At 36.3% G+C, this 27,274-nt stretch overlaps 1 protein-coding gene across 2 annotated transcripts in view; it reads left to right on the top strand.

Annotated features, from left to right (window-relative positions):
• Positions 1–27,274, top strand: part of EML1 (EMAP like 1) — a 56,277-nt gene that overhangs the window by 16,319 nt on the left and 12,684 nt on the right. The window contains exons 5-16 of one of the 2 annotated variants that reach the window (XM_029087310.1): positions 3,813–3,841; positions 5,248–5,274; positions 8,499–8,628; positions 12,718–12,867; positions 14,943–15,012; positions 16,878–16,988; positions 19,386–19,481; positions 20,015–20,149; positions 21,588–21,687; positions 23,475–23,629; positions 24,784–24,909; positions 25,174–25,305. In XM_029087310.1, coding sequence (XP_028943143.1) covers positions 3,813–3,841; positions 5,248–5,274; positions 8,499–8,628; positions 12,718–12,867; positions 14,943–15,012; positions 16,878–16,988; positions 19,386–19,481; positions 20,015–20,149; positions 21,588–21,687; positions 23,475–23,629; positions 24,784–24,909; positions 25,174–25,305 — 1,261 coding nt within the window. Of the gene's footprint in view, positions 1–3,812; positions 3,842–5,247; positions 5,275–5,992; positions 6,010–8,493; positions 8,629–12,717; positions 12,868–14,942; positions 15,013–16,877; positions 16,989–19,385; positions 19,482–20,014; positions 20,150–21,587; positions 21,688–23,474; positions 23,630–24,783; positions 24,910–25,173; positions 25,306–27,274 lie in introns of those variants that run through there. The other variant, XM_029087311.1, reaches the window with a different exon arrangement.

Raw genomic sequence — 27,274 nt, 5'->3', positions numbered from 1 at the left:
TTTCTTCGTGTTACTAAACATCTCAGACCCTTCTAGCACAGAGTGTATACTGTGATACATCTGATAGAATACTACTGAAGCAGAAAACCAAATATCAACACCCCTAGGGACAAGTGAGCCTGAAATTTCTGAAAAGCAAAATGAAACAAAACATTAAGAGCCACTGCTGAGAAGATAAAAGCTTTCACTTAGTTTAGGCTGGAAGTTCTGTGAAGTATTGCAATAGTGCATAACTTCATACAGCTACACTGTCTCAGTGAATTCGTTAAGGAGCTGCTGTTTTCTCTATTGGTCCCTTGAAGCTGATAGGTTTTTCTAAGGCTGATTTTTTACTTTTAATTTTGCATATATGTATAACTTCCTGCTATATGGCGTGTATCAAATTATAGCGATAACCCTTACGTTGTGACCTTAACAATTAAAAAAAAACCCCACCTTATATAAACAAAACAAATTTCTTATGGAAACCTCTTGTTAAAAAATTATAATTAGATGGGAAAACTTTTCTTTCTGGAATGTGAGAAGGAAGTACAACTACCAATGGTGAAATGTCATTACTTCTCCAATGAACTAGTTTTTCAAAAAAGTTTTAACAAGCATACGATGATCCTGCAGTGAGTGTCCTTTCTCTATATATTTTGTCAGTTTTTTAAACAAAAAAATTTGGGTCCCCAAAAGGTGAATTCTCTGTGTTGTGCAGTGGAAGATAAACCTGGAAGATAAACCTGTCAAAATCTAAGTATAGTGCTTTGCAAAATTTTTTTTTTAAGGTAACCCCGAGTTCCTGCTACCTGCATAGGGTGATAATTATTTGAAATCAGTTTTATACTGAAGCTGCTAAAGAAATGGTGAGATTATTAATTAGGTTGTTGTTCATTTAAAGTAAGGAAAGATCTGACTTCTAGCAGCTACATAGAGGTACTCTACACTTGAAAAATAGATTCCAAAATAGGTGAGAAATGAAAACATAAGTAATGGTTATCTGCAAAATTGTTTTGTTTCTGCTCTAAAGTTGATCATGGTACTTGAGATGCATTTTAATTTTTTTAGTATTATTCTAACAGAAACCAAATAATTATGTTATTCTGCAGTTGTTGGGCCACAGCATTGATCAGAAGTCACTTTGGACTCACAGAGGAGGTCCAGCACACAAAGGATACGATGCTTAAATAATGTACAAGTATCCCAAGGAACTAATCAAGAGTGCCTTAGCTGGAGCTGGGGATGTTGGTGTCACTAGGAGAGCAATCATTGTACAGTTAGAGAGTTTCCCCTGATTTCTGTCACATGGAGCCTGAGGGTGTTCAGCACCACAGCTCTCCTCTCCTTGAAGAGTGTACTTGTCCTGTGGAAGAAGCTGGCTACAGACTGGTCTCATGCTTCCTGTTGAAGCTGGGCTGCTGTGCAAAATATAAAGCAAGAGTCATGGGACTAGGAGAAAAATGAGCGTGATTCTGTATGCTGGGGGCTAAGGCTGTCCTCCTAAAGCTAACTGCATGTGTGAAAGAGTGAGGAAGAGGGCGTCGCTTGACCTTATACTCACCGCCTTCTTATTTGTATCATTGATCCTTATAGGTTGACATATTCTATGATTTTATGTCTGATCTGTAGTTGAAGCTTAAAGGAGAATGCATGCCAGGAATCTAAAAAGGCAATAATGAAATTATTGTTTTCCAAACAATATAGAGAGAGTTGTAGGCTGTTATGCAAAAACTTAATGCTATAGAAAATTATTTTAAGAAGCTTTAAGCGTAAGCAGTAAGGAGATGACCATAATCTCCTGTGCTACTGCGGAGTGTCCCAACGCCTTGTGGCTGTGAGCTGGGGTAAGCCTTCTTAAGGGTTAGATGGGTAGGAAGTGATTCAAGTTCACAAAGAAGAAAAAGGGTAGTCAGAGTTCTGAGCTGTGTGTGTGGTTAGGGTTTGTATAATTAGAAAGTACACATGATTTGCTTTATTACTGTCATGAATCAGCCTTTCACATTAGCTTGATTAGCTTGAATAAGTCAGCATGGTCTGTTCAGGACTAGAGACTCTTTTGTCTCTTAATATGGCAGCATTTATGACTAGTGCTCCATCCCATAAAGTTTTTGTTTTCTAAAAATATCTTCATTCATAAAAAAAAATGTTAATCTTAGTGTTAACAATGGCGACACATCTTGCTATTTATATAGATGAGATTGGCTGCGTATGCCAGCTTGAAGCATTAATTTTGATGTATGATTAACACCAAGGCTGATATTATGAAAAGTTCGTAAATCAATGGGTAGGATCAGTAGAATTCTTTTTTTGGTTTGTTTTGTTTTTATCATTAAGTAAATCTATTATTCTTAGTCTAACTGTCAAATCAAGGCAAAAGGAAAAATACTGTGAAGTTATTTGCTACAACTTTTATTGTGTAGAGAGAGGCAGTATCTTTTATGCTTAGAAAAAAACTGTGTGCAAAAATCCAACCCAGTTTTGTTTCTTTTTTTGGTTTCTCTTTATCTGCCCACTGTAGTCTAGGAATGGATGTGGAGATGGATTCACAGCTCTAGGGATACTTAATGCTTCAGCATTTCTCCATCAAAATGATAGGATCCTTTTGGGATCACCCTAAGAAACATACAACAGTAACCTAGTGTTTCAGAGTTTTACTAGATAGGAAGAAAATGGAACTGGGAGGAAAAATATCTGCATCATATAGCTTTATGCCTCTTTCACACTTCGTCAGAACAAACACCCCGAAGCCTAATTATACAGGGACAAAGAAAACAAATGACTGACGTTTCTTGAAAAAGATTGCTTCTTACTGACAAGGGTAGTACAATCCAGAGAGCTCCTCAGCTTTTCAGCCTCTTCCTTCTCCATATGATTCATGTGTTTTCCCCTCAAGTTTTGACAAATATTTTTTCAAGACAAAAAGACAAACCAATTTCAGGTTGTCTTCCAGGCAGCAGTGAGACAGAGAAGATATTTTAATAATGATGGATACATGCTTTCTGGGTTTTACCAAGTACTGCCATTCACCACGAAACAATTGGGCAGTTCCATATTTTCTGCAAACTCCTTGGAAAAGGGGGATTCAAACTTTGGCTTGCTCCTTAAATCCAGAGAGAACAAAGCCATGAAGTAAGCAAACACCCGCATATGCACTGGTACAGTAGCCCCCGTGCTCCACATATACAGAGAAGTTTTGTGGTTGAGGATATATTCCTAGTTTTTTGTTGTGGGTGTGAACTGGTTTGGAGTACCAAATCTCACTGACTGGAAATCAAAACTGATGTAGCTACTCTTGACCAGTTTCTGTGTCCTCCTGTAACTGGACTATCTCTACAAGAGAAGAGGATCACGTAGTGGGTAGAGGAAAATCTATAGCTTTGAGAATGTGAGGTCAGTTGAATAGAATATAATGTAAGGACACTGGAACAGGTTGCCCAAGGAAGTGTGGATGCCCCCTCCCTGGAAGTGTTCAAGGCCAGGTTGGATGAGGCTTTGAGCAACCTGGTCTAGTGGAAGGTGTCCCTGCTGATGGCAGGGGGGTTGGAACTGGATGATCTTTAAGGTCCCTTCCAACCCAAACCATTCTATGATTCTATTAATGTAAAAGTTTTGACACCTGCCATTAAGGAGCCACAATATATGCTGGTTTTAATTGTGTCTGCCTGGATATTTCAAAATGAAAAAGTATTTTTGTTTATATGAACACACAAACACAAATATTTTATATCTTTTATATTATCTTTTAAATTTCATATTATATTTATACCTTTATACTTGCAGATGGTATTTGTGTGCTTTTTAAAATAGTAATTTCTTCATTATTTTCACAGCAAACCCAAGGAACCAATGTTCAGCGCAGGTAGGAACTTTTAACATTTTTAAGGAGATAACAACTGTGATAACATAATAGATTTTTTTTTTTTTTTTTTTCCTGTGAATGCCTAGAAACTGGTATTGGGAATCTAAACGTGTTACGTACAGGCTACTGGTGACATATTTTTTAAAAAGTTAATCAGTTTGCTCTAGTTTTTGTTGACCCAATAGGGTTATTTTTCAGTTAGGATTCTTTGTAAGAAGACAAAGAAGAAAAAAGCCATGTCTTACCCCAAATGTTTTTCCTGCAGTATTAAGGTTTTGTTAATTAAAACATATGCCAAATTCCAGCTATGATGCTGTCATGTTCATTTAGTCATAAAAGAGAGCCCTTCACTAGTGTTAAAGAATGCCACATCTGTCCTAAATTACAAATAAAAAGATGGTTTGTTACTACAGTTTTGGAAGTCTATCTTTAATTTGAAAATCACTTTAATTTTTTCCTACTTGTGTATTATCCTTGTAAAAATATTTTGAAAGTGAAATAGTGGGTAGAAGTGAAAGCAGAATTTGTCCTTGTCGTTAGATGGTTACAAACTTTTGAACAATCTCAATAAAAATATGAAGTGGAATAGTATACATAAGTTATTTTTGTTCCAAAACCCAAGGACAACTAAAATAAAAGCTTTCTTTTAAAAAATAAGGAAGGAGAAAACCTGTTGATTTATCAGATGTATCATATTAGTTTTGTGTGTAGTTCTGTAACAGTAATCATATATTAAGCTGAAAAAGTAGAAAATACTTTGTTTACTGAGCTGATTGATCAGCATCCAACAAAGCTCTTAAGCCACACTTCAGAGTTTAGTGCAATTGATTTTGAACTCAGTAATATGTAAAAGTAAGTAAGCACTTAAGTATTTTGTGGCAATGTACAGGACAGTACATGTCCCTTTCGTGGAAGCTGTTGGTTTAGAAAAAGAAAACTTTGATTCACACAGAATATACTTTTCTTGTGTAACATTTCTCCTTCCCTTGCACCACATAAGCAGAGGTATTTGGAATAATTTTTCTTGTGACACTTTACCCATAGATAAAGATCAGTAATTAAACAAGTATGACACTACTTTTACCCTTCTCACCTGGACAAAATTCCTACTGAAATTAACGACTTTTTTTCTGAGAAAGGTATTTCACTTACTTTAAGCAGAGTTGCATCATGGAGCTTAAGCTACTATGTTAATAGAACTAAACAGAGCCCCTAGCTGGAGGAAGAGGGTTTCAGCTGTAATTACCCAACGTGTGACATGGAGTATGGCTCAGTGTTTTGTCAGATACCAGGGTAGCCTCCAGCAGAATACAACGGGACAGCAGGTAGAGCAGGTATTTAGCGAGTTTATTGTATTCAAACACATCTTTATCTAGCCCTTCTGTCTCTGTCTCTGTAATCACAAGGGAAGCGCCGTGTGACACACTGCAAAGGTAGGCTTCACTTCCAAAACCTCATAGCTCTCGAAGCAAAATGGTACTGGTGGGATAAAAGCTCAATGTGTAAACAGCTGTTTTCCAACTTGTGTGCGTTTTGCAGTGTTAAAACTTTCCTAGTTCTTTCGAATGAAACAAAAATATTATATCATCTATTATACAGTCTACTGAATTATAACCCTCAGGTGCACTTTAATAATAATGATGGGTTATAATTTAGATTCCTGTGGAATTTTTCAGAAGAATTTGAATTAGAAAAAAATATGTTGAGAGAGCTATATGGGAACACGTGGATGTTCACTGTGTTTGAAATGGTGTTCTGCACTTTTGCTGAAATTCATACAGAATTTGCCCCTTGGTTGGCTGTTTCGCTGTTAGCCTAACATGACGATAGAAGCCTTGGTTTTCCCCTTGCTTTTTCTTACTGAGTAGATTGTAGATTTTGCTGAATGCTGAATAAATAGGCCTAGGACTCCAACTAATTCCTCAGTGCTTTTTGCTCAATGTCATAAAGCAGAGCTACTTTTGATAAACATACCATATTGTTTTCTAAAGCTTTAGCTAAACTGTAGTGTAAATATGCACATTGTTGATGCATGTTTATGTCTGTGATATAATCAGATTTGTCTTGCTTTTTAGAGATAGCTAAATCCTAGCACTTTTTCCACTAATCAGCATCTTTCAGCTTTGCAATGAATCTAAAGTTTCACAAAGCAAAGAATATTTGTTCTCAAGACAGTGTCTTTTGGAAAATCTCTACCTCTGTGTATTCTTTGTACAATTTTATGCCTGCAACCAGTAGTGGTCTCCTTTGCAGATCCTCCTGGCATTCACCTGCCTTCTTATTTGAGTTCAGTACCTTAACTTTTACAGTTATTTTCAACAAGCATTTCAAATTTACAGAATTGCAGATGTAAAAGATACATTTGTCTAAAACTTTCACCATTGATCTGTCTTTGTAGTTTGATGACTGTCTGTCTTTACATCTATATCTTCACGTTTAGAACTCTGCTGTCTTAAAAACTTAATTATAAAAAAAACCCCAACCTTAGTTAGGAAAGGGATGTAAATTGGTTATGTAGATAATATGTTTGGATTGCTAACAAAAATCAGTACAGATGGAATTAATGTTACCAAAAGTTAGAAGTAAATACACTCTGTGGATTTCTGTGCCTGACCTAGTCATCCTCAGTTATTCTATATAGTTGAGAGAGAGGCATTCCAAAGACATAGTTTATATCCTTGGTGTAATATACTTGGTATAATTTACAGTACTTGCTTCTGGATATCTGCCTTTACATGTGATTAATTTGTCCAAAAGTACCTGTTTCTCTCTATTTACTATAAAAAGGAGTTTTGAGTGACTAGGTCAAATATTTCCACTGTAGTTGTTAAATGCAAGTTTTATGAGTCCCATAAGTTTAAGGTGAGCAAAGCAGTTCAATGAATTAAACTTTTATTCATTTCCAGCCTTTGATAACCTCAGTCAGGGGTTGTCACTGCTGAAAACCTATTGACTTCCAGTGCCCCAGTATCAGTAGTGTTGGCACGTGTTTCCAGCCCGTTACGTAGATGCTGCATGCGCGTACAACTAGTGCTGTAACGCTCTGCTCTTTAATGCTTTACGCTCTATAGTTTATTTTCCAATACAGATCTATTGGAGTAGATTTTTAAAAACAGTTCCAGTATCCTAGTTTTTTAAAGGCATCTTAAGCTCCAGCCATCTGTCGCTATTATTTCACCATTATTATTGCTTCTTTTTACCATTCAGTTTTCTGTTGTTTTCGTTATATGTATGAACTCTGTAAGTGAAGGGATTTTAGAGAGCCCTAGCTGTAACTTTACTGTGATACATCAGGTAGATCTCTTTCCCAAATGAATTAATCTAAAGGCAAAATACACATATGTTTAGGTAATACAGCATAGCTATGATGTTTATTTGTTCAACCAATAATCTTTATGAATTTAGTCAGGATTTGTAGTGTATGTGTATTTCCAATTAAAATAAAGCCTTAATTTTCAAATTAAAAAAATAATGGTATAGTTGTAATGATACTTAACAATTCATAGCATAATTTTAACAGTCCTAAATTGTATATTTTTTTTTCATTTACATGATTTTGTTACTTTTGCCCTTCCATTTCCTCTGTGCCCACGATTATTCTGTCTAGTAATTCTACAGATGTCACTGACTCCAAAACTGCTTGATTCGCATGAGAACAAGGCTGAACCCCTTGATCTGCCGATGGAGCAGCAAGAGCCAGCACGTTCTGAATCTGGACAAACTTCACCAGAAGTTCACAGGACACCCACTTTGGCCTTGCCAGTTCCCAAAAGTCCTAGTCAGACCTTCATGGCATTTCCCAGATCTCCTAGTTTTATAAGCCCCATGAAGTCCCCAAGTCAGTACTTCCAGATCTGTTATTAATCCCTGCTTCTCTCCCCCAAAAATATTTCTTACCAGTTCAACACATTACTTATAGTATTTTCTTCTAGAAATGTTTACTTCTGTCAGCCAAGTCAGTTTTTGTAGCTCCTCTCCTGTATGTCATTTTCCTTTCTTTTAATGTGCTATCAATGTTGTCATTCCTTTTTCAATGTTTAGTAATTCTTAAAGCACATTATCTTTTCTGCATGTACATCAGCATGATTCCTTTTACTAATTGTTTGCGTTCCTTACTTCGAATGTATCTCTAACACTGTATCAAGTGTAAAGCATATCTTTACACCGAGATGCAAAGAATGCAACTGAGTGTTGAAAAATACTATAGATGCTGATGCTTCACTGTAAATATTGATTCAAAAATAAAATATTGATTAAAAATAAAATTAATTTTAAGTGGCATTTTTGCGTTAATTGTAATCTTTGATGCTTTCCCCTTCATTTTTAATATTTAAAAAACTGTAATATTGTAACATTATTTTTCACAAAAAGGTTTTTATTTCAGTCCTTTGAGTTTTATAGTTCTTCATGACATTGTTTAGTTCTAATTCTGCTGCTCAAAATATTTAGAGGAAAAAGGGACTTTGTGTAAAAAAAATTCTACTTAGTGATTATGATTTAGGAAAAAGAAAACCCTGCTTAATGTCTAAGTTTGAGATTGCATGTCATTCTGTAATTGTAACGCACCAAACTGTTAAGTGGGAAGGGATGGAGGAGCACTGGAGTTCTCCACTGATGGTTTTTTTATGTAACACTAAACATTTCTGACCTTTTGTAGAGGAAGGATACGTAAAAATGTTTCTTCGTGGACGTCCTGTTACCATGTACATGCCCAAAGAGCAAGTGGAATCTTACAATTTGGAAGCAAAAGTAGAACTGCCAGCCAAGAGGCTTAAACTGGAATGGGTGTATCCTTTCTGTGCTAGAGGACTACTGGAAATCAATCATTTCTTAATGATTTGTTTTAAATAATTTTTTGAGCTGAAGTGTAGCAAAAGTAAGATCTTTATTAACACAGTGCATTTTGTTAGTGAAACGACATTCCACTGAAATAGATGTTAATTTCTCGAGGCTGCTGTTCTGCACCTTGTGAAGTACTGGGTGACAGCTTAAGAAAGATTATGCTTAAATGTTGCCTGAAGGTCAAGTCTGAAGTATGCTAATTAGCTACAGATTAAACTAGGCATATTGTAAGAACGTAGTGAGCTGTGATTATTAATTATAGTATGCATAAAACAAACTTAGGGTTTTTAGCTGATTCTCAGCAGTAATATATTGTTTTAAAAAATATTCTATAAAATTTGCACCATTGTCTTTTAGAGGATGCTATCATCAACTTCAGTACTTTAATAAGCCCTGGACTGAACAGAGCCTAGCAATAAAATTAATAAGATGTCATGTATAAAATAGCGTTTGAAACTAGATTTTAAACTGTGTTTAAGCACAATAAATACCAAACAACCAGAGTTTTCCACTTACTTCTGTGAGTGGACATAATTACAGAATTCCAACTTGAAAGAAATCAGTGTTTCATTATATACAAAAATTTTCACATTTCACTTTTAAATATAATGAGAAAATATATTCTTTGTTGAAAAAAATAAATGACATGTAATTTTTATATAATTTAGTATATGTAATAGATGATTCCAGATAAAATATAAACACAAGATCTATTTGTAGTATTCGCTATCTTTAGAGTCTTCATAAGGTTTTCTATTTTAAGAAATTTTTTTTTTTTTGTCCCAAACAGTGCAAATAGGAAGTTGCTTTGTCTTCATAAAAAAGAAGACAGGCTGCAAATAGTCTTTTTCGAAGCTGTATAAATAGCACTGCATGTGGTTTCAGAATGCACACAGAGAGTTTCCAAAAGTCCCATTGTATTCACAAGAGATTAATGACAGATTTAGTAACCATTCCTATTATTCCTACTGCAGCTGAGCCTTTAGGTTCTACTCCACTCTGCTGGAACTATGTAGATAATGCATACAGAAAAAACTGAAGATAAGTTAAAAAAAAAAACCCCAAATACACAAAATTAATAAAAAGGCTGAGATTAGAGTGATAAATACTGCTTGCAGCGTTTTACTGTCTAATTGTACAGGCTCTCACCATATATCGCAACAGAATTGAATGATGTCTTCTTACACTTGTAAGGTGCCCCTCGCTTGGGGGCTTAAGGATGGTGTGGGAGAAAGTGTTAGGATGCTTGCTGGAACAACAAAAAACTCCACTAGAATGCAAAACAGGTTGTCATTAGCAGTGTGTAGATGGAAGCTGAAGTTAATATTTCAGACTATTATAAGAAGTGATAATTATCAATTATTATCAATTCAGTCTCATTAGTTTCTCACTTAAGCTTACCTAAATGTCTGGATATTTGCCAGATGTAGTATTATTTTTAGTTTGAATGTTCATATGTCCTTCCAGGTGTGTGTCTGTATGCTCAGCAGAATCCTATATACAAAGATTGTCTATGAATAGAAAAGGTATGAATTAATAAAATGCACTAACCAACTCTGAATGGTTACTGAGGAGGAAGCACATTTTTTCCAAAAATACCATGCTAATTTCTTTTCAGATTTTAATTTCTTTGCAGCTAAACCCAATCATCATATCCATACTGAAAGGTTACACCAAGACTAGGTATATATCTTAAAAAAAAAAAAAAAAAAAAAAAAAAAAAAGAGTGAGAGAGAGAGAGAAGGAGAGAAGATAATGCCCAATTTGTAGTCTATAATGATAAGAAGAAAAGCTGGTGGCAGGAACTTAAGATAATTTAAGGAGGAAGACAAAGACAGCAGAAAACCAACTGATACTGCAAGCATTCATTCCAGTTAAGTTGCAGAAGCTGAGCTGTTTTCATGGAGGGTAACAGAACTGGAGTAGGAGAAAATATCTTTGTAGTGGACAAATCAGCCTGGCTGTGGGTTTACAGCCAGAAATGCTTTATATTGTAAGAATGAGGATAGAGAATCAAGGTATTGGAGGTGAGACAGACAGATGGAAAAGGCAAAGCAGACTGTGATGAGAAACAGAAGGAAGAAAATCTAATGTGCGCAGATTTTGGGACATCCCTGAATCCTAAAGGTGTTTTACAATCATGTTAGCTGATACCTTGGTAAACCAAAAAAGGTTCAGACATCAGATATATTCAGACATGAAGAAACAGAAATGCCGAGTGATGAAGTGTGACGGATGGCTGGAGCAGAGGTGGTAAAATCCAAGTGAGAAATTGGCAATGGGGACATCAGGGCAGGAGCAGTGGTCTGCATGGATCTGTTGGAGACCAGCTCACTTGGCAAGCAGGAGGTTTGAAACAAAAGCTGCGGGCCAAATGAAAAGGTCAAGATAACATTCCCTGAAGTGCCAACTCACCAAATCAAAGTTGAAGCCACTGAATCAGAGTGTGGGAAACAGTGAGGAGAAGGAGAGATCAACCCCAGGAGTTTATATCTGAGAAAAAAGGCTGGTAGAAAGAAACTGAATGTTTGACAACAGCAGTCATGTGAAAGGTTGAATGCAGCATTGTTTCCCACTTGTAAAGAAGGGAGATTTTCCCTAAAGAATGTAATCTTTCCCATTTAATAGCTGTTTTTATGCACAGATATTTGTTCCTTATGAGAGTCTGTATAATGTTCTTACTTCATTTTTTTAAAAAGTTCAGTTCCTTAAGATAACTTCAACTGCTGCTTCACTTGATTAGGTATTGTTGAACTAGGGAACTTTTATGTTGGCTTCAGTGGTAATGATATCTAGCCTTATAGAGAAAAATAAATTTAAACAAATAAAGCATTGTCCTGCAATCTGGAGTAGTAACACCTTTACAGACAGTTTCAAAATTGATAGTAAATGCTTTGTAATTTGAAAATACTGGTTTTTTAGATGTCTTCAGTTTTGGATATCTCAAACTTGAAGGAACTTTGGCTGAAATATTTCAGTTTGGGAGTCCAAAAGCTGTATTTTTAGATGCACGTTTTGATGGTTGGGTATTGCACTTATTAGAAAAAATCAGCAAGCTGTTATTTAAATTCCTATTTTAGAAGTAAGATAAGTATTGTCTTTATTTCTTGGATAGTGTTAACATGAGATTTGTAGTTTGACTGGGTTATCAAAACCATAGAGAATAGTGCATAAGCATCTTTTCAGTATCATACAATTGGGGTTTCAGTACCTCTCCATATTTTTATCACAGCCAGTTTCTCCATATTGACCAGATTAGAATGCACTTTTGTTTTGCTGAGATTCTGCTAATGCTGTTTCTCTGTTCCCGTAAAAAGGGAAAGTCAAAATAGTTGTAGTCCCTAATGACTCTTCAGAAGAATAAAACTGCATAATTTGGCTGAATTAAAATTCAGTCTAAATGAGATTATTTCTGGATTAATTCCAGTTATTTTATTGGATTAATTTTAGGTTCGTGTTGATATGACTAGCATCAGAATCTGGGCCACTGCCTTTTAAATACTACAGAAATAAATTGGAATGGATGATGTCAGCCTTCTACGGTTTCATATCCATCTGGCTGGTAATGCCTGGAATAATGAAATCAATCAACCTGCACAATGGATCATGCAATCAGTCCTAATGCAATGCAGGGAGATGTACTGGATGACTTATTAGTGTTTCCATCAAGTCTAAATTTTAGTTTTAATTAGTCAACCAGTGTAAATAGTAAATACACTTGGGACAAAATTAATACTGCCTTAGTCTAGCATTTAGCAAATTCCAGAGGATACTAAACTAAAAGGAATAGTGTGTCACAAAATCGTTTCCTTTACCGTGTGTTTTCTGTGGGATGCGTGGGTTTTCACTTAGTCTGTGAAATGCTTTAGCTCTCGTTACTGTGATAAGGGCAGGAGTTCTGAAGGCTGCCAAGTGGTAAAGCCAAGAGATGCTGACTTCAGGAAATACAGGGGTAGATAATCCATTTTGGTTTTCCTTATTTTTAACATTCTTCATTGTCAGATAATGTTATTGCAGCTTGACTAACATGCTAGCTATGGATATAGGGGTCGGGACTGTCGCAGTAATCTCTATCTTCTTCCAACGGGCGAAACTGTGTATTTCATCGCATCTGTAGTTGTGTTATTCAATGTTGAAGAGCAACTTCAGAGACATTACACTGGTCATAATGACGATGTGAAGTGGTAAGTCACCTAATAACCATTCTTTTTTCTTCATAAAACAGTATTTGGGAGGTAATGTTTTGTTCTTTTAATACAGTTCTGAAAATCTGATTTAACTTCTAAGTCTTGCATAGGTTGGGCCCTTATGCCTGGCAGTGCACTTGCACAATCAACGGTCTGACTGTAGTCGTGGTAAGGATGTCAAATGTCTGTTACAGCTCTGTCTAATCAGCACATGAAGCAAATGTTGTCAGGATGTGATGGTAGAGACCTGAGGATATCCAAATATATCCCTAACAGGATATATAATTTCCTTGTGAAATTTGCCTTGAAGTCTGTGCCGGCGTATGTGCTGTGCTACCTTGTTTGGATGCCTCTATATGCAATTGCTGTATTGATGTTTTCCAAGTTACTGCTTGTTTCTCTGACTTAGTTGCTAACAAATCCTCCTCATATTTACTTGGGAAAATTTATTTTCCATAACTAATGCTCTTCTTACATTGAGAATACACAAAAGTAGAAATCTGACTTAATCTATAGATCCACTCATTTTCATTACTCTCTTTTTAGGACATGATTTGACATTAACTTCTTCTTTAGACTCTTTTCCCTTTTTAAGTAGGATTGAATTAGTCATCTTCACCTGAGTCTGGGTGCTAGGTACAGGTCCTTTAGGCTCAGTCTAACCAATGAAACAGTTTAAATCTCATCTGCGGTCTTCCTGGTAGTATTCAGGCATGTCTACATCATGGTCGATACCCTGCAAACTAGCCCTGAGCAGCCTGGCTTGTCTGCTGCCATGCAGGCATGCCAGCTCAGGCTTCAAAGTGATTTAGCTGTGTTCAAGCTTAGAGGAGACTAGGTATCAGGAAATACCAATGTCATTAAACTGAAATCTAAATAAACATATGGTTTATCTTGATGGTATATGTCTACTTGCTGAGTGTAGCTGAAAAAGAGCACCTGTCTTATCTGATGGGCCCTAATTTATGAAATGAGTTTAACATCCCTTCTTTAGATTAAGCATTATGAAACACCTGTTGTCCCTCAAAGCCAAAAATAGACCTGATAATCAAATCTGGTTGCATTGAGAGCATGTTTCATAAATTTGAATTGTTTGTATAATCTAGTTGTTTTACGAGGAGATTTTTAACTTGGACCTATTCCATCTCATTTCTTTCTTTCAAATTTTCTGACTCTTTAGATATTTGAAAGCTTTCATGTTTATTAGAAAGAGGATACCTTTCTGCATTATAAAGCTGAATGAATTATTGCTACACTTCATTTTGCAGGGCACTTTACCTCTAGAACTGTATGCAAAGCAGCTGCAGTGAAAAAAGAATTGAGAGTATTTGGGGAAAAAGGAGACAGTATTTCAGGCTTTAATACAAATTTTAGTTTTGGGGTTTTTTTCCTTGAAGACATTAGTTAACATTGATCACAGTTTTTAAAATCTCAGTTTTAATCTTAGAATAGGAATTCCTAATTTGTGTGTCCTGGTTTTAATTTTAGAATCAAAATTCCTGATTTTTGTGTCCTGGTTCTTACTTACTAAAGGACTTTTTTTTTCACCTTTTGAAGAATAGTAGAGAAAAGTTGGCATCCCCCTATAAAAGTCACTGAATATCTATTCAATACAGTCTGGAGAGCAATATTGGAGTAGATACACATATGTTTACTGTGGAGGGTTGTTGCTAGACAGCATTGACTGTACTGACCAGGTCTCTACAACCTCTGATTGGAGATCTCTGAAGTTAGATAATGATCCCAAATTGTAAGCTTGTTATACACTGTAATCACTTTAAATCTAGGTGAGATGAATCCCAACGTAAGTTAGACTGCAGCTTGTTTGATACATGCTTTGCAGTATTAGGACTTAAGCAAACTGCTGCCTTGATCACAAGGGAATATTTTTTTTTCCAAAAAAGAGCACAGAAATTGTTTTGTCAGTTCTGATTTTATGTTTTTAAAATGTTTACTCGTATGCTGTGTGTCTTATATGACCAAAATAAGGCTATTTATTACAGGCTTAAATAAAAATTTGATGAAATAGATAATAAATGGCTTTAAGTTTGGCCTCTCTTTCTTCTCTTTAGCCTGGCGGTCCATCCTGATAGGATCACAATAGCAACAGGTCAAGTTGCAGGGACGTCCAAGGATGGAAAAGTGAGTGACCGCTTTGCCGGCATATAATTGCGTGTATTTCACAAGGATATGCTATCAAGAAGATACATGCTATGTTCTTTTCATGTTGCAGTTAAACTGGTCTTACATTTTAGGACTGAACACCAGCCAAACTTAATTTGAGAGTGTCTGTTGCACACTATCAAAGTTACCCAGTTCCATTATCCAGATGGATCGGTGGTTTCTGGTTCTATTACTTACACAGACTGAAGGTAAATGTGGAGCTGGTCTCCCAAAGAAATGGGGAAGGATGAGGCTACAGAGGAGATCTGGGAGGGCAGATGGATGCAGGGAACAGGGGGAGAAGCAGTGGAGATTAAATATTACACTATACAACTCAATTTCTGACCACAGCTACCAAAACCAAAATACAGATAAGAATGGCTTTGGGTTGTTTGCTGAAAAAAATAAATTCTTCCTCTTGCCATCATCTGGGCAAGAATATTTTTCTCTCTCATTATCTGTATTATTGTGAAGCTTGGCTGTAAGCTAGGAATTTATTTGAACAGAGCAAGATGAACATTGCTTTACAGAGCTAAGACAAATGCAAAAGAATGGGTACAAGCAGAGGCAGGAAAAGCATGAGGAGAAAGTCACTCAGCAGAGTATGCAGCTGATGTCACAGCCAACTATTGCAGAATTTTTGGTAGATGCCAAAGAAGAATTTTAGTATAAAAACAGAATATCAATATGCTAACTACTTTAAGTAAATAAGGAAAACAAAAACCCCGTTATGCAATATAGGGTTTATGTAAATTAAGTTAGTTGGATAACATAAACTATTAAGTTTTATTATGTGTTGGAGAAATTTCTGGTATATTTTTTTAACTTCACAAATACAATTCCTTGCCATTGTATTTGTGAAATAAAATCTAAAGGTCTGATGTCTATGCTTGAGGGGAAAGTTATATAGGTGAGCTTATATAAAAGCTGTTTATGTAACAGATACTGAGGTGGCCTTGATTTATTCATGTATTTCTTTTTAGGGCGATTTCAGTCCTTATTAGCACGAAAGACTGATGGCTGTTGATTTTTATTTTTAATGATATTGTAATAAAATATATTCACTTTATTTTAAAGGGAAGAGGAAGTCGAGCCTGGCCTTGGTTGTTTCCCTGCGCAGGCTGCGCTGGCGCGTTACAGCCCCGAGTGCTCCGCAGCCGCGGGGCTGGTGCCCCCTAGTGGGGACCGGGGGCCGCTCGGGCGGTGCGGGGCTCGGGCTGTGCGGGGCTCCAGTCAGAGAGGGAGAGAGAGAGGGGAGGGGACGGGGGGAGAACCCCCGCTTCTCATAGCGAATTCATCTGGGGCCATTGCACGTACCCTGACTGTTCTGTACAAAAAGAAAGTTAGTTCTGATTACAGTTGTACAATTCTTTTCTACGGCCGTTTTTATGACACTGAAATTAATTACATTTTAGAAATTCTTAATCTTTTTTTATTTTTTTTTTTTACACTTGCTGTTTGGTGTTGACCAGCATTATCTCAGTTGCTACAGTTTAAACTGATGATTTTGGGCCTACCAGTAGGTCCCATGTTGCAAGGTCACCACTAATTATCACTTATTGAAGGATGTCTGGGTGCCCATTAACTTCAGCGAACTAAAAGGATCAGTGGGACCTGACGTGCCATACACTCAGGATAATCAGTCCCAGACAGTGGTTCTATGTGCAGTAATAGCAAATAATTTGTAGCATATCTATGTCTACATGGGTGACTCTAGAGATGTTCTGATAATTTTCATACCTTAAATTATATTAAAATGTTTTTGGTTGCTTTCTCATTTTTTTAAATCCTGATGATTTTTTGCCACCATTGTTTCAGCTGTTATTTCTGTGTCTGTTTTATAGCAATTGCCACCACACGTACGTGTCTGGGATTCTGTAACTCTGAATACACTGCATGTCATCGGAATGGGGTTTTTTGACCGCGCTGTCACTTGCATTGCTTTTTCTAAGTCTGTAAGTAAAGTAAATGAATAGTCATATTAAGGATGCTTGCTGAACAGATCTCCAAAGTCTTTCAAGTTTAATTTCTTGACCAAAACAAACTTCCAAGCTGTCTTTTCTCTCAGCTTCCTCTTTAGAGGAGGAAAGCTTGCAACCCAGTTGTTTCCAGCAGTTTGTGTTGCTATTGAGGTTAGCAGTATTTCAGCAGTCTCAGACGTCTACCTTATGCATACCATAAAATGCAGTTAATCTCTTCAAGGATAAGTAGTTGCAGAAGTATTTCTGTTCTTGAAATTTCAGTATCCTTACTTCTCTTTAATCATCCCATTGCGTTTCTCCCTACATAAGAAAGTTATTCTCTCCGTGTCTTTTCACCCCCTACACTGTGCCTAAGAGTGACTGATGAAAGACCTTTACAGTGGCCTGTACCTATGATTTTGGATTTACAAAATGGAAACTCCCATAGGAGAAGCAAAATGTTTTGCTTGAAAGCAGCAAAGGGATATAGGTAAAGGATTGTAAAGAGTTAGAATCTTAGCACCATCCTTTAAGCTCTAGTCTATCAAGGAGGCAAAAAAACCCAAAAAAACAAAAAAACATGAGTTTGTAACCTGATGATCCAAGTCTAGAAATCCTCCATGTAGAACAGAATCCGTAAGCGGTGTGTCTACTGGTGACTGATTGTCTTGACAGCATTTTTAAAAAGGAAAGGACTAAATGCTGTATTCCCTATACAAAATCTACTTCAATTAAAGTTTCTACAAGTACGTGAAATCTATTGATGATAATAGATTGTAGAAAGTAGAAAAGAGAGGAGTGAATTGGGAGAGCTGGTTGAGAATACAAAGATGAAAGACAGCACAGTTCAAGATCAGCTTTGAAGGATAAATTAAAAAGGAATAGCAAGCAAATACTCTGTAAATATCTCCCTGGGGGAAGAAATAGGTACTTAATAACAGAGTCCCTATTGGCAGTTGCCAGAAGAAAGTGAGTGTTTAATATGTTTGCTTTATACTGTGATTTCACAGTCAGAGCTTAGCTTTCTTCTGAGCATCACTGGCTGTCCTGTCGCAGTACTGCTTATCTCATTTCAGACAGCCCTCTCTTCAGGCTACTGACTCCTGTCTCTGTCCCACCTCTTGAGTTGCGTGGGCACAGTTATTTTTGTAGCTGTGTCTGAGATGTGTATTAGGGGCCTGATTCATCAGGAAAACAACCATGCATCCTTATATATAAACAAAATGAAGCAGTTTGCTTGGTTGTTTTTTCCCCCAAACAATAGATCCATTCCCCAAACAGGCTCACTCTATGATAGCCCAGACTTTGGTGGTGATTCAGCTCAAGAGGCAGCAACAAGTGGCCTTGCTGTGGGCGGCAGAAGGACTGTTTGTCAGCCTTGCTGCCAAAGGAGTGCTTGTGTAACCACAGGCTTGGTCTGTTCCAGCAAGCTCATCTGCAGTCAAAGCCAACATAGCTGATGCCAGGAGCAACAGGATACAAGAATCACATTTGAATGGGTTGGAAAGCAATAGACATTACTTGATGGTTTATTCCACTGTGGACACACAGCTAGGAATGAACACCAAAGACTGGAAAAAATGGTCCAAAAGTACCTTCCAGATAGCTGCTATTTGGAGAAAGATCTGATGATTGTACAGCAGTTCTCAGAAGTGAGACCGGTGTCAATCACCTCCCCTCAGTTTGAGTGGAGTCTCAGTTGGAGTTCCTCATCCAGTCTTTGGAATGAGTCGTTTCCATACTTCAGGAAAATGGATACCAACTGGAGAAGGTCTAGCTAATATGATGCATGAAGAAAGACTGAAGGAATTAGGGTTAATAAGACTATAGAGACTGATAGATGATACACCTATTAAAAAAACACCTAGCAGGAATAAATGGTTTTCTAATTTCTTACAACGTTCCCTGATTTTGATCCATTATTCCTATATGAAGAGTAAAATTGTTCCCCCTGTCCATAGCAGATCTGACAAGAAGTAATTAGTTTAAACTGCAAACAAAGAAACTCAATATAATTGTCAGGAAAAGCTTTCTTAACAGTGATAACGTTACTGATACTTAACAGTATCTACCATGATGTGTAGTTTGCCTGGGGAATTTCCGTCGCTGAGTGTTTGGAAAGAGATACCTCCCTCATTCCTGATAAAGCCTGTTTGTCCACAGCTTGTAAGAGTTCTTCTTCTAGATCCCTTTTTAGCACTGTTTTTCAATGCTCCTGTAAATTACTGTTTCATGGAGATCTGTGGGATAACTAAAAGTATAACAGTTAAAGTGTAAATATGTATAAATATTTTAACCTACACAGAAGTATTTCATTACTTTGAATGTGTATTTACATGTTTCTAATGTTGGCTGGGGAGGTGCATTAATATTTTCTGTATTTTGCCTCAGAATGGAGGAAGTAGCCTGTGCTCCGTGGACGACTCAAACGACCACGTGCTTTCTGTGTGGGACTGGCAGAAAGAAGAAAAACTGGCAGATGTCAAGGTGTTGCAATAAGATATTTTGTACTACTTGCTTGTATGTAGATTTGGATTTCTTGTCATAAAATGGCTTTCTGTATTTAACATTTTGTGCCTTTTTAACACTTTCATTTTTTAAAAGGCAAAGAACATGAAGAAAGGGAATATTTTCTCTCACTGTTGAGATTATCACAATAGTTTGTTTGTTTTTTTTTAATTTTGCTATTGTAGTCATTCTAGAATTGATGAGAAAAGTCTAGGCAGCAATGATAGGAGCATGTGCAGAAAATAAATGTCTTAAACTAATCTTTTGTGTAGAACTTGTCATTATCTGACATAGTTTTGAAGGATAACTTTTGATACTAACTTATAAAAACATAAAATCTTTTGACTTCAAAGTATTCTACCAAAGTATTCCAGTCTACACTAATGAATGAATAGCTTATAATTTTCTTAAATCAGGAGCTGATCAGTTAATCTTAGAGAACCATTTCATATTGTTTTGTTTTCTTTGAATTTTAAATTTTGATACAATGTTTTTCTTTTTTTTCTTCCAAGTGCTCTAATGAGGCTGTATTTGCTGCAGATTTTCACCCTACTGATACAAATATAATAGTTACTTGTGGAAAATCACACCTTTATTTTTGGACACTAGAAGGGAATTCCCTTGTTAAAAAGCAAGGATTATTTGAGGTAAAATTAAATCTTGCCTTAGTTTTATGTTTGTGCAAATGGTACAGTCATACAGAATTGTTAATAAGGGTTGAGTAAATCAAAACAACTGATCATTATTAAACGTGAAAGTTTGCAGAAACTCTGGAAGCATTCACGGTATGGCATAGAGAACTTCTTCATGGATACAACTTCCATGAATAAGTTTAGAAATGCAATTACCACTTTGTTCCTTGCATTCCCCACAACGTAAAATTACCTTAAAACTCTCTATGCTTACCTCAGGTTAAAAAAAATATAGACAGTGTTATATACTGCATTTTTTTATTTTGTCAGAGGAAAAACCTGCAAAACCCCATAAATTACATGAATATGAATATTCTTCCCTTTTCTGCTGTTCTGCTCAGATACACACACATATGTAATTGAAATACAGATTGAGCTGACCACTGTTTGGTAAATATCATTTTCATTTCAAGGTCTTGATTTGGTTTTGTTCTTAAATACAGCCTAAGCTCTGCAGCAGATACATCACAAATGAGGGATGTTTGCGGTGGCTGCAGATAACGCCAGTAGGGCCTAGTTAACGGCTTGTGGAATCGGGGTTTGCAAGTACAGTCAAAACAACTATCTGCAGTGTCAGTTAATATACTGTGTGTGAAATCAGGAGACGCTGAAATAATGCATTTAAATTTTGTTACATTTTGGTTTTCATTCATTTTTAGTTTCTAAGCTAGTTGAGCAGATTTCTGCCTCTGTTGTGGCTCTGTTATTCTCAAAGGTTGTTGCAAATGGAAAAATGTGGTGGCCCTAGTTGAGAACACTTCTTAGTTTGAGGGAGAAAGTGGCCATACACACTGGTAGTCAGCAATTGTAAATGATGTCCTTAGAAGCTACTAGCCAGTGAATTTTTTGTCAGCTTATACATTTCACTGTTGTGGTTGCTGTCAGTGTCTTAAATGCAGGGTCTCAGAGCAACATTTCCATTACTGAACCTTAGGATTCTTTCAAGAGATTATTTCTTAATTCTTATACTATAGCCAGACTCTAGTAATATTTTTCTCCTAGAAACTTTGGAGTTAAAAATTAGAGTAATAAAGCTTGTTTGCACTTTCAACCATTTCTGAATACGTACAGCCTTCGGGATTATGCTGGAGTTGGGGGATTCGGTTTGTCTCGGAGCATTCCTGGTCATGTGTTCAAAGTTAGCAGGCCTCCTCACTCTCTCTATCCACAACTTGTTGTTAAAGGGTGCAGGATTGGGCTGGCAACCTCAGCTGATGCACCTTTGGCCCTTGCACAGATTAACTGTTTAGACTTTAGGAATGTGTTTAACTCCTGTGTAGATATTTAAGTAATAATAGAGCTGTATAAGACTAAACTAAATTACTCAAATGCGTGCAGTTAAAATGAATGGCTTGTATGTTGCTGTGAGTGTGTATTTTTCATAACCATGCAGAAACAAGAGAAGCCAAAGTTTGTCCTGTGTGTGACCTTTTCTGAAAATGGTGATACTATTACAGGAGACTCAAGCGGAAACATTTTGGTTTGGGGGAAAGGTAAGACAAGTTGAAGTTAATAGTGAAATTTTAATAGAAAAGACTGAATTTTTACATGAATATAGTCAAGCTAAAAATATACGCAGATCTAATTGAATTCCTCAGCTTTATTTCAGAAGAACAGATGGATAGGACAAACTTCTTAAAAAGCATTTTCTAGTAAGAAAATACTTTTTTCAGGCAGCAGAAGGCAATGCCTGCTGGAAGGCAAAGAGCAGCAACTCTTAAATGTTTACATAGTGCATGAGATGCCGTGCATAGGAATAAGGAGAATCCCCTAAAGGAGACCTTATTAGTAAAGGAAGAAGGAATATGGATGACAGCTGCTTCTTATTTACTCAGTGCCTTCTCCCAAGATACTTGAAGGATGTAAGACCTGGGAAGCAACGTGGTGAATCAGTTACACAGTTGAGCCTTACTGAGCTGTTTTTGTAGACTATTTTTCATCTGAGGACTATCAGCCAGTTATCTCCTTGTGCTTTTGACCATTATACTACTGTTGAGGAAAGGCGTGGATATGGTGTTTGTAACTTAGCTCCCATTTTATTTCCCCTTTCTTTTTCCTATCTTAGTTTAAAGCAAGACACTTGAACACTTTTCCTTCCAAACGGAGTTTAGAAATTGCATAGTCCCATCTCCTCCCTGTTCTTGGTTGTTATTTTGGACTACCAACAGAGAAGGGAGACAGTGGCAGCTGCTGGCATGACAGGGTCAGTGCAGTGTTCAGGAGCCAGTTTGCCAGTAGACTAATTTCTGCCCTGGCTGCAAGCAGCCTCTTCTGCCCTTTTGCCCAGGAATGAAAGGGAATTCTTTCTGTGCTGCAAGATCTCCTCACCTCTCCTGGTTCTTTTGGGATGGACGAAAATGTTGTTCTTGGTTTTCTGTCTTAGTACAGCGTACTTTCTGTGTCTTTACTACTTTTGATTCAGAGCTCTATGTTCAAGCAAGGGCTGCTTCCATCAGTTTGGAGTACCCCTAGCAAAAACTTATTTTAATAGAAATCACTTGTAACTGATACATTATATCCACAGATGTGGATAGAAACAAATGGGATTTATAAAGAAAAAAGCAGTTGTTTCTTCCTAACTTGCATCAGCCCCTGGCTTGTGCTAAAGTTAAAGTTAGCCAAGCTTTGATGCAAGTTGCACATTCCAGTAATAGAATCACTAATAATTGTTTCTTTATACTTCATAGTAGTAATGGTTCATCAAATTAAAGATATTTAATCCAATGTAGTTGGTTAGAAGGTGTTTTGAGTCTAAGAAGGTACTTGAACAAGCCAAGTTCATCAATAAAGAGGTACAAGCTCTTTTGGTGAGTGATTCGGCACCTTGAGCCAGATACACAAACAGCTCTAGCTTAGTTGGGTTTTGGTGCAAGTTAGGTGACTGGAGGCTGTCACATATCCTTGGAGGATAACAAACGAGTGGGTTATGTTTTCTGTGTTGATAAGGTGCATAATGCTACTGAAGGTCAAATGTGGTATCAAATGGTTTAGCTTAAACTCCCATGAGAGGTTTAAATGAACCATTTCACTTTGTGTTTGAACTAGACTGAGTGAGTATGTATACTTTTCATTTTTGAGATGGGGGAGTATGTTCTTAAGGTGTACTGCTTCAGTCTCTCCTGTGGGTCTGAGCATTTTGGTGCAACACTCCGTTCCCACCATTATCATTGTTTAGATACAGTCCTTGGCAAGTAGAAGAGAAATGGAGAAAAAAAAAGGGGGGGAAAGGAGCAATTAAGCTGAGTATTTCAGTAGTAATATCTTTTCTTCTTCTGTCTAGGTACCAACAGAATAAGCCATGCAGTTCAAGGGGCACATGAGGGTGGAATATTTGCGCTGTGTATGCTGCGAGATGGCACGTTAGTATCAGGAGGCGGAAAAGACCGAAAGCTGATATCTTGGAATGGAAATTACCAAAAACTTCACAAAACTGAGGTGATATCACTTATCTTGAAATTACTCTGCTACTCAAAATGAAATTTTAGCTGTCTTCTGAACAGAGCTTTTTAAATATTTTTTTTTTCCTTATGAATGTGTATCTGTGGTAAAGTAAATCAATGCTAATACGTAATATAATTTGAGTCATCAGGTAATTCCTGTGATAGCCTATTAATTAACATAATATTTCCTTTTTAAGATCTGTGGTAATTGGAAAACATCTTGTATTCATACTTTTATTTCTTCCTTTCTTTGCAGTTAATAATGTGACATCATTTTCACTTCAGAGTATTAAAATATTGTACTTTCCTCTCTTCCAAAATGATGTGAGGGTTTTGAGGGGTTTTTAGTACTTACATTTTTTTCATTAATTTATTGGTTAGCATTGTTTTTTTCTTTAAAAAAGAAATTCAAAAAAATTAATTCAATTGCTATGTAGGGACTCAAAAGTAGAATTTTTTTGGAAAGAACTGCATGACTGTTTACATACCGAATGTAAGAGAACAATCAGCATAAAACTCTGAGGAAGAGTTTCAACTCTAGTATGTATTACTAAATGTTGCAAATATATATGCAACTGGAATGGCATGTCTGTTTTGGCAATTCAGTTTTGAATACAGCACAAGGTACATGCTTGTGCTGTTTCTAACTGTAGCATCCTTCTTTTTCTTTTATTTCTTCATACAGTGGTATGCCTTGTTATTTTACATCTTCCCTTGAACTTTATATTGGAGATTTGCACTGACTCTCTCAGAACCTAGGCTGCAATTAAAGAAACATTCCTTGCAAGAAAGTACTAGTGATACAAAGCCTGACACTATCTCTGAGTAGAAATGCTTAGTCTGATATCACAGCTGCAATTAAAATGTGATTGAGCTAACACAACACCAGGGAACCTTTTCTGTTTGTTGAAATACTTGGTTTATCTGTACAGACTGTTCTGTAGATAAGAATGTCTTTTCTTGAAGCATTGTAAAGACAATTACTGAGCTGATGCAGGTTTTGAAGGTCAGACATATATATTCATCCATTTAATTTCTTCTCTGTACATCATTTATTAAAATGCATTTTGCTAGGCCATATGTCTTTAAGAATAGCAATGCTTGACAAATTGTCTGACTTACCTGTCTGCTTGTCTGTTATGACCACAGATTCCGGAGCAGTTTGGTCCGATAAGAACAGTAGCAGAGGGAAAAGGGGACGTTGTATTAATAGGAACCACTAGAAACTTTGTCCTACAGGGCACACTGTCAGGAGATTTTTTCCCAATTACCCAGGTAAGCTGTTGCCTTACAAGAACATTTCTACATGTGTAGTAGCAGTAAAGGTATTGCTTAAAGTTAAGTTTCATATATATGCATTTGTTTGATTTATTATTAATTACAGTACTTTTTGCAATAAATATAATTATAAATGTGCATCTGTCTAAGCCAATTTGGGTTTGTAATGCTTTAATATATAGTTTGGTCATTTTAAGCCTATTTAAACATGTTTAGTTTTGATGGTACTGTCCTTCTCAAGAAACATTTCTGCTCATGTAGGGTCACACTGATGAGCTTTGGGGACTTGCAGTCCATTCCTCTAAACCCCAGTTCTTCACTTGTGGACATGACAAACACATTACCCTCTGGGATGCTATCACTCATCGTCCTATCTGGAACAAGATTATAGAGGTATATATTTATTAAACACAACTCTACTCCTCTTATAGAACTTCCGAAGTAATTAAAAGTTTTTTGTGATACTGTTGATTAAAAATATCTTAAAGTATTAACTTTAAGAAAAAAAAATTAGAGTGTAATAAAATTTGTCATTCTGAAAATGGACATAAAATTCTTAAAAGCAAGACTTTAAAACCCAAGGTTATATGGATCTATATGCTGTATCATATAGAAGTGTATAGTGCTGTTGACATTTATATTTTTTTACTAGGAAGAGAACCACAAATATAAAGCTAGAAAATATTTATCATTTAAGAGTAGTTCTGATAAGGATAACTACTACTATCCTGAGCATGACAGTCAGAATTCAGAAGGAAAATATTTTTTGGTGACTTTTTTGGCCTTCTTAATTTATTTTATGTAATTTATTAGTATTTTTATACATCCTGTTCACAAAAAACAAATGTAGTTTTTAGAATTTCACTTCCCATCTCTGGTATGAAACTTGGTGTTTAGGTACTGAAGAAATACTTTGTGAAGGTTCAGTTTTATACTGTGCATAAGCACTCAGTTGTGCATCTGCAGACTCCTAATAGCTTTGTGGTGACGTGATCTTGTTTGCTACGTGCATCACTAGGAACTGATTCTTAGAGTATGTTTTTTCAACTCCTGGTCACTTTTCTAATTGTTTATCCATAAGAAGACATTGGCTTATCTCCTAAGACAGCAATGATGCTTTTATTCCTATTTTGAGATGCCACTATAACTTTTTTTTTTCCATCTTCTCTTTACATTTTTTAAATAAATGTGTCCGTATGCTTTTTGGGAGTTACATGTACTGATCACAATAACCAAGTCATTTCTCAGTCTTTTTTATCTGCTCTCTGTACAGTGGAAAATTTCAAAAATTCCTTCAGAAAAAGAAAACACCACCTGGTGTAGATTTATATCAAATATCCAGGTTTGCCAATTGTAGGCAGTAACTTATAGATGACCCTCATATTACTAACTACAGTGTTTTCTTTGTGATATAGTAAATAATCCTTATTAGTTAACATTAAATTTTGAAAATCTTAATTATGCAACTTTTTCATAAAAAGATTGTTCATTTTCAGGCCTACATAACACTTTAAGTTAAAGCTGGTATTGATAAGACTTCTTGAATACAAGGTGTCTGCAATAAGTGTGTGCTCTTGCAGCAGGTTGGAGCAATCCTAACAGAACTGTCTTTTGGAGCATCCCACTCCAGTTTTATGCACTTGTTAAATCATGCTTGGTTGGTGAATGTGGAAATTGGAATTTATTCTGTCTAACCAAGGTCATGTGTTCTAAGGTCCATATTTTTGTTGACTTTAAATTAATTTTAGAGACAAAATCAACAATTCCACTGCCCCAGAGATGGAGCCATATTTTCACAATTCAGTGCCCCAGTTATAAAAACAGATTGGCCTGTAGTTTAAGAAATTAAAAGAAAGGAAAATAAAAGTAGTTCTTTTAATCTAAAAAAAACAAAAAAAAGGAAATCAGTAAGACTAAGGGTTTGGCCTGAGAAGCAGGCAGATAATTGCATTTTCTTACCTCCTAATCGTTTTAGGGTTTAAGATATGTTAATATGATTTGGATTTTTTAAAAAGCGCTTTCCTCTTCAATCTTTAGGAAACTGTAGTTAGGCCTCAGAGGAATGGTCAAACGTTGAGATGCACCGAAATCTTAATGTGCCTGCAAATCTCTTCAACTGCTACCAGGCTGCCAAATGCAAGATCAAATAAATACCAGCACACACCAGGCTATGAACTTCAACAATAAAACATATTGTTGACAATCAGTGAGCGGTTATAAACCAAATTTTCCTGGATCTGTCTTGGTAGACTCTCTAAGAAAAGATAAACCTGTGCCTTTTTTTGTTTTGAAATACAGCAATAGCAGTGTACTGTGTTGTGCAGTGTGGAATATGAACACACCAGACTGCAGAAATCCTTCA

Source organism: Antrostomus carolinensis, unplaced genomic scaffold (assembly GCF_000700745.2).
Source record: "Antrostomus carolinensis isolate BGI_N321 unplaced genomic scaffold, ASM70074v2 scaffold17701, whole genome shotgun sequence".
In the NCBI taxonomy this organism is placed as follows: domain Eukaryota; kingdom Metazoa; phylum Chordata; class Aves; order Caprimulgiformes; family Caprimulgidae; genus Antrostomus; species Antrostomus carolinensis.
Note: the sequence above shows the minus strand (reverse complement) of the source record. Positions and strands in the feature narration are given on the sequence as shown.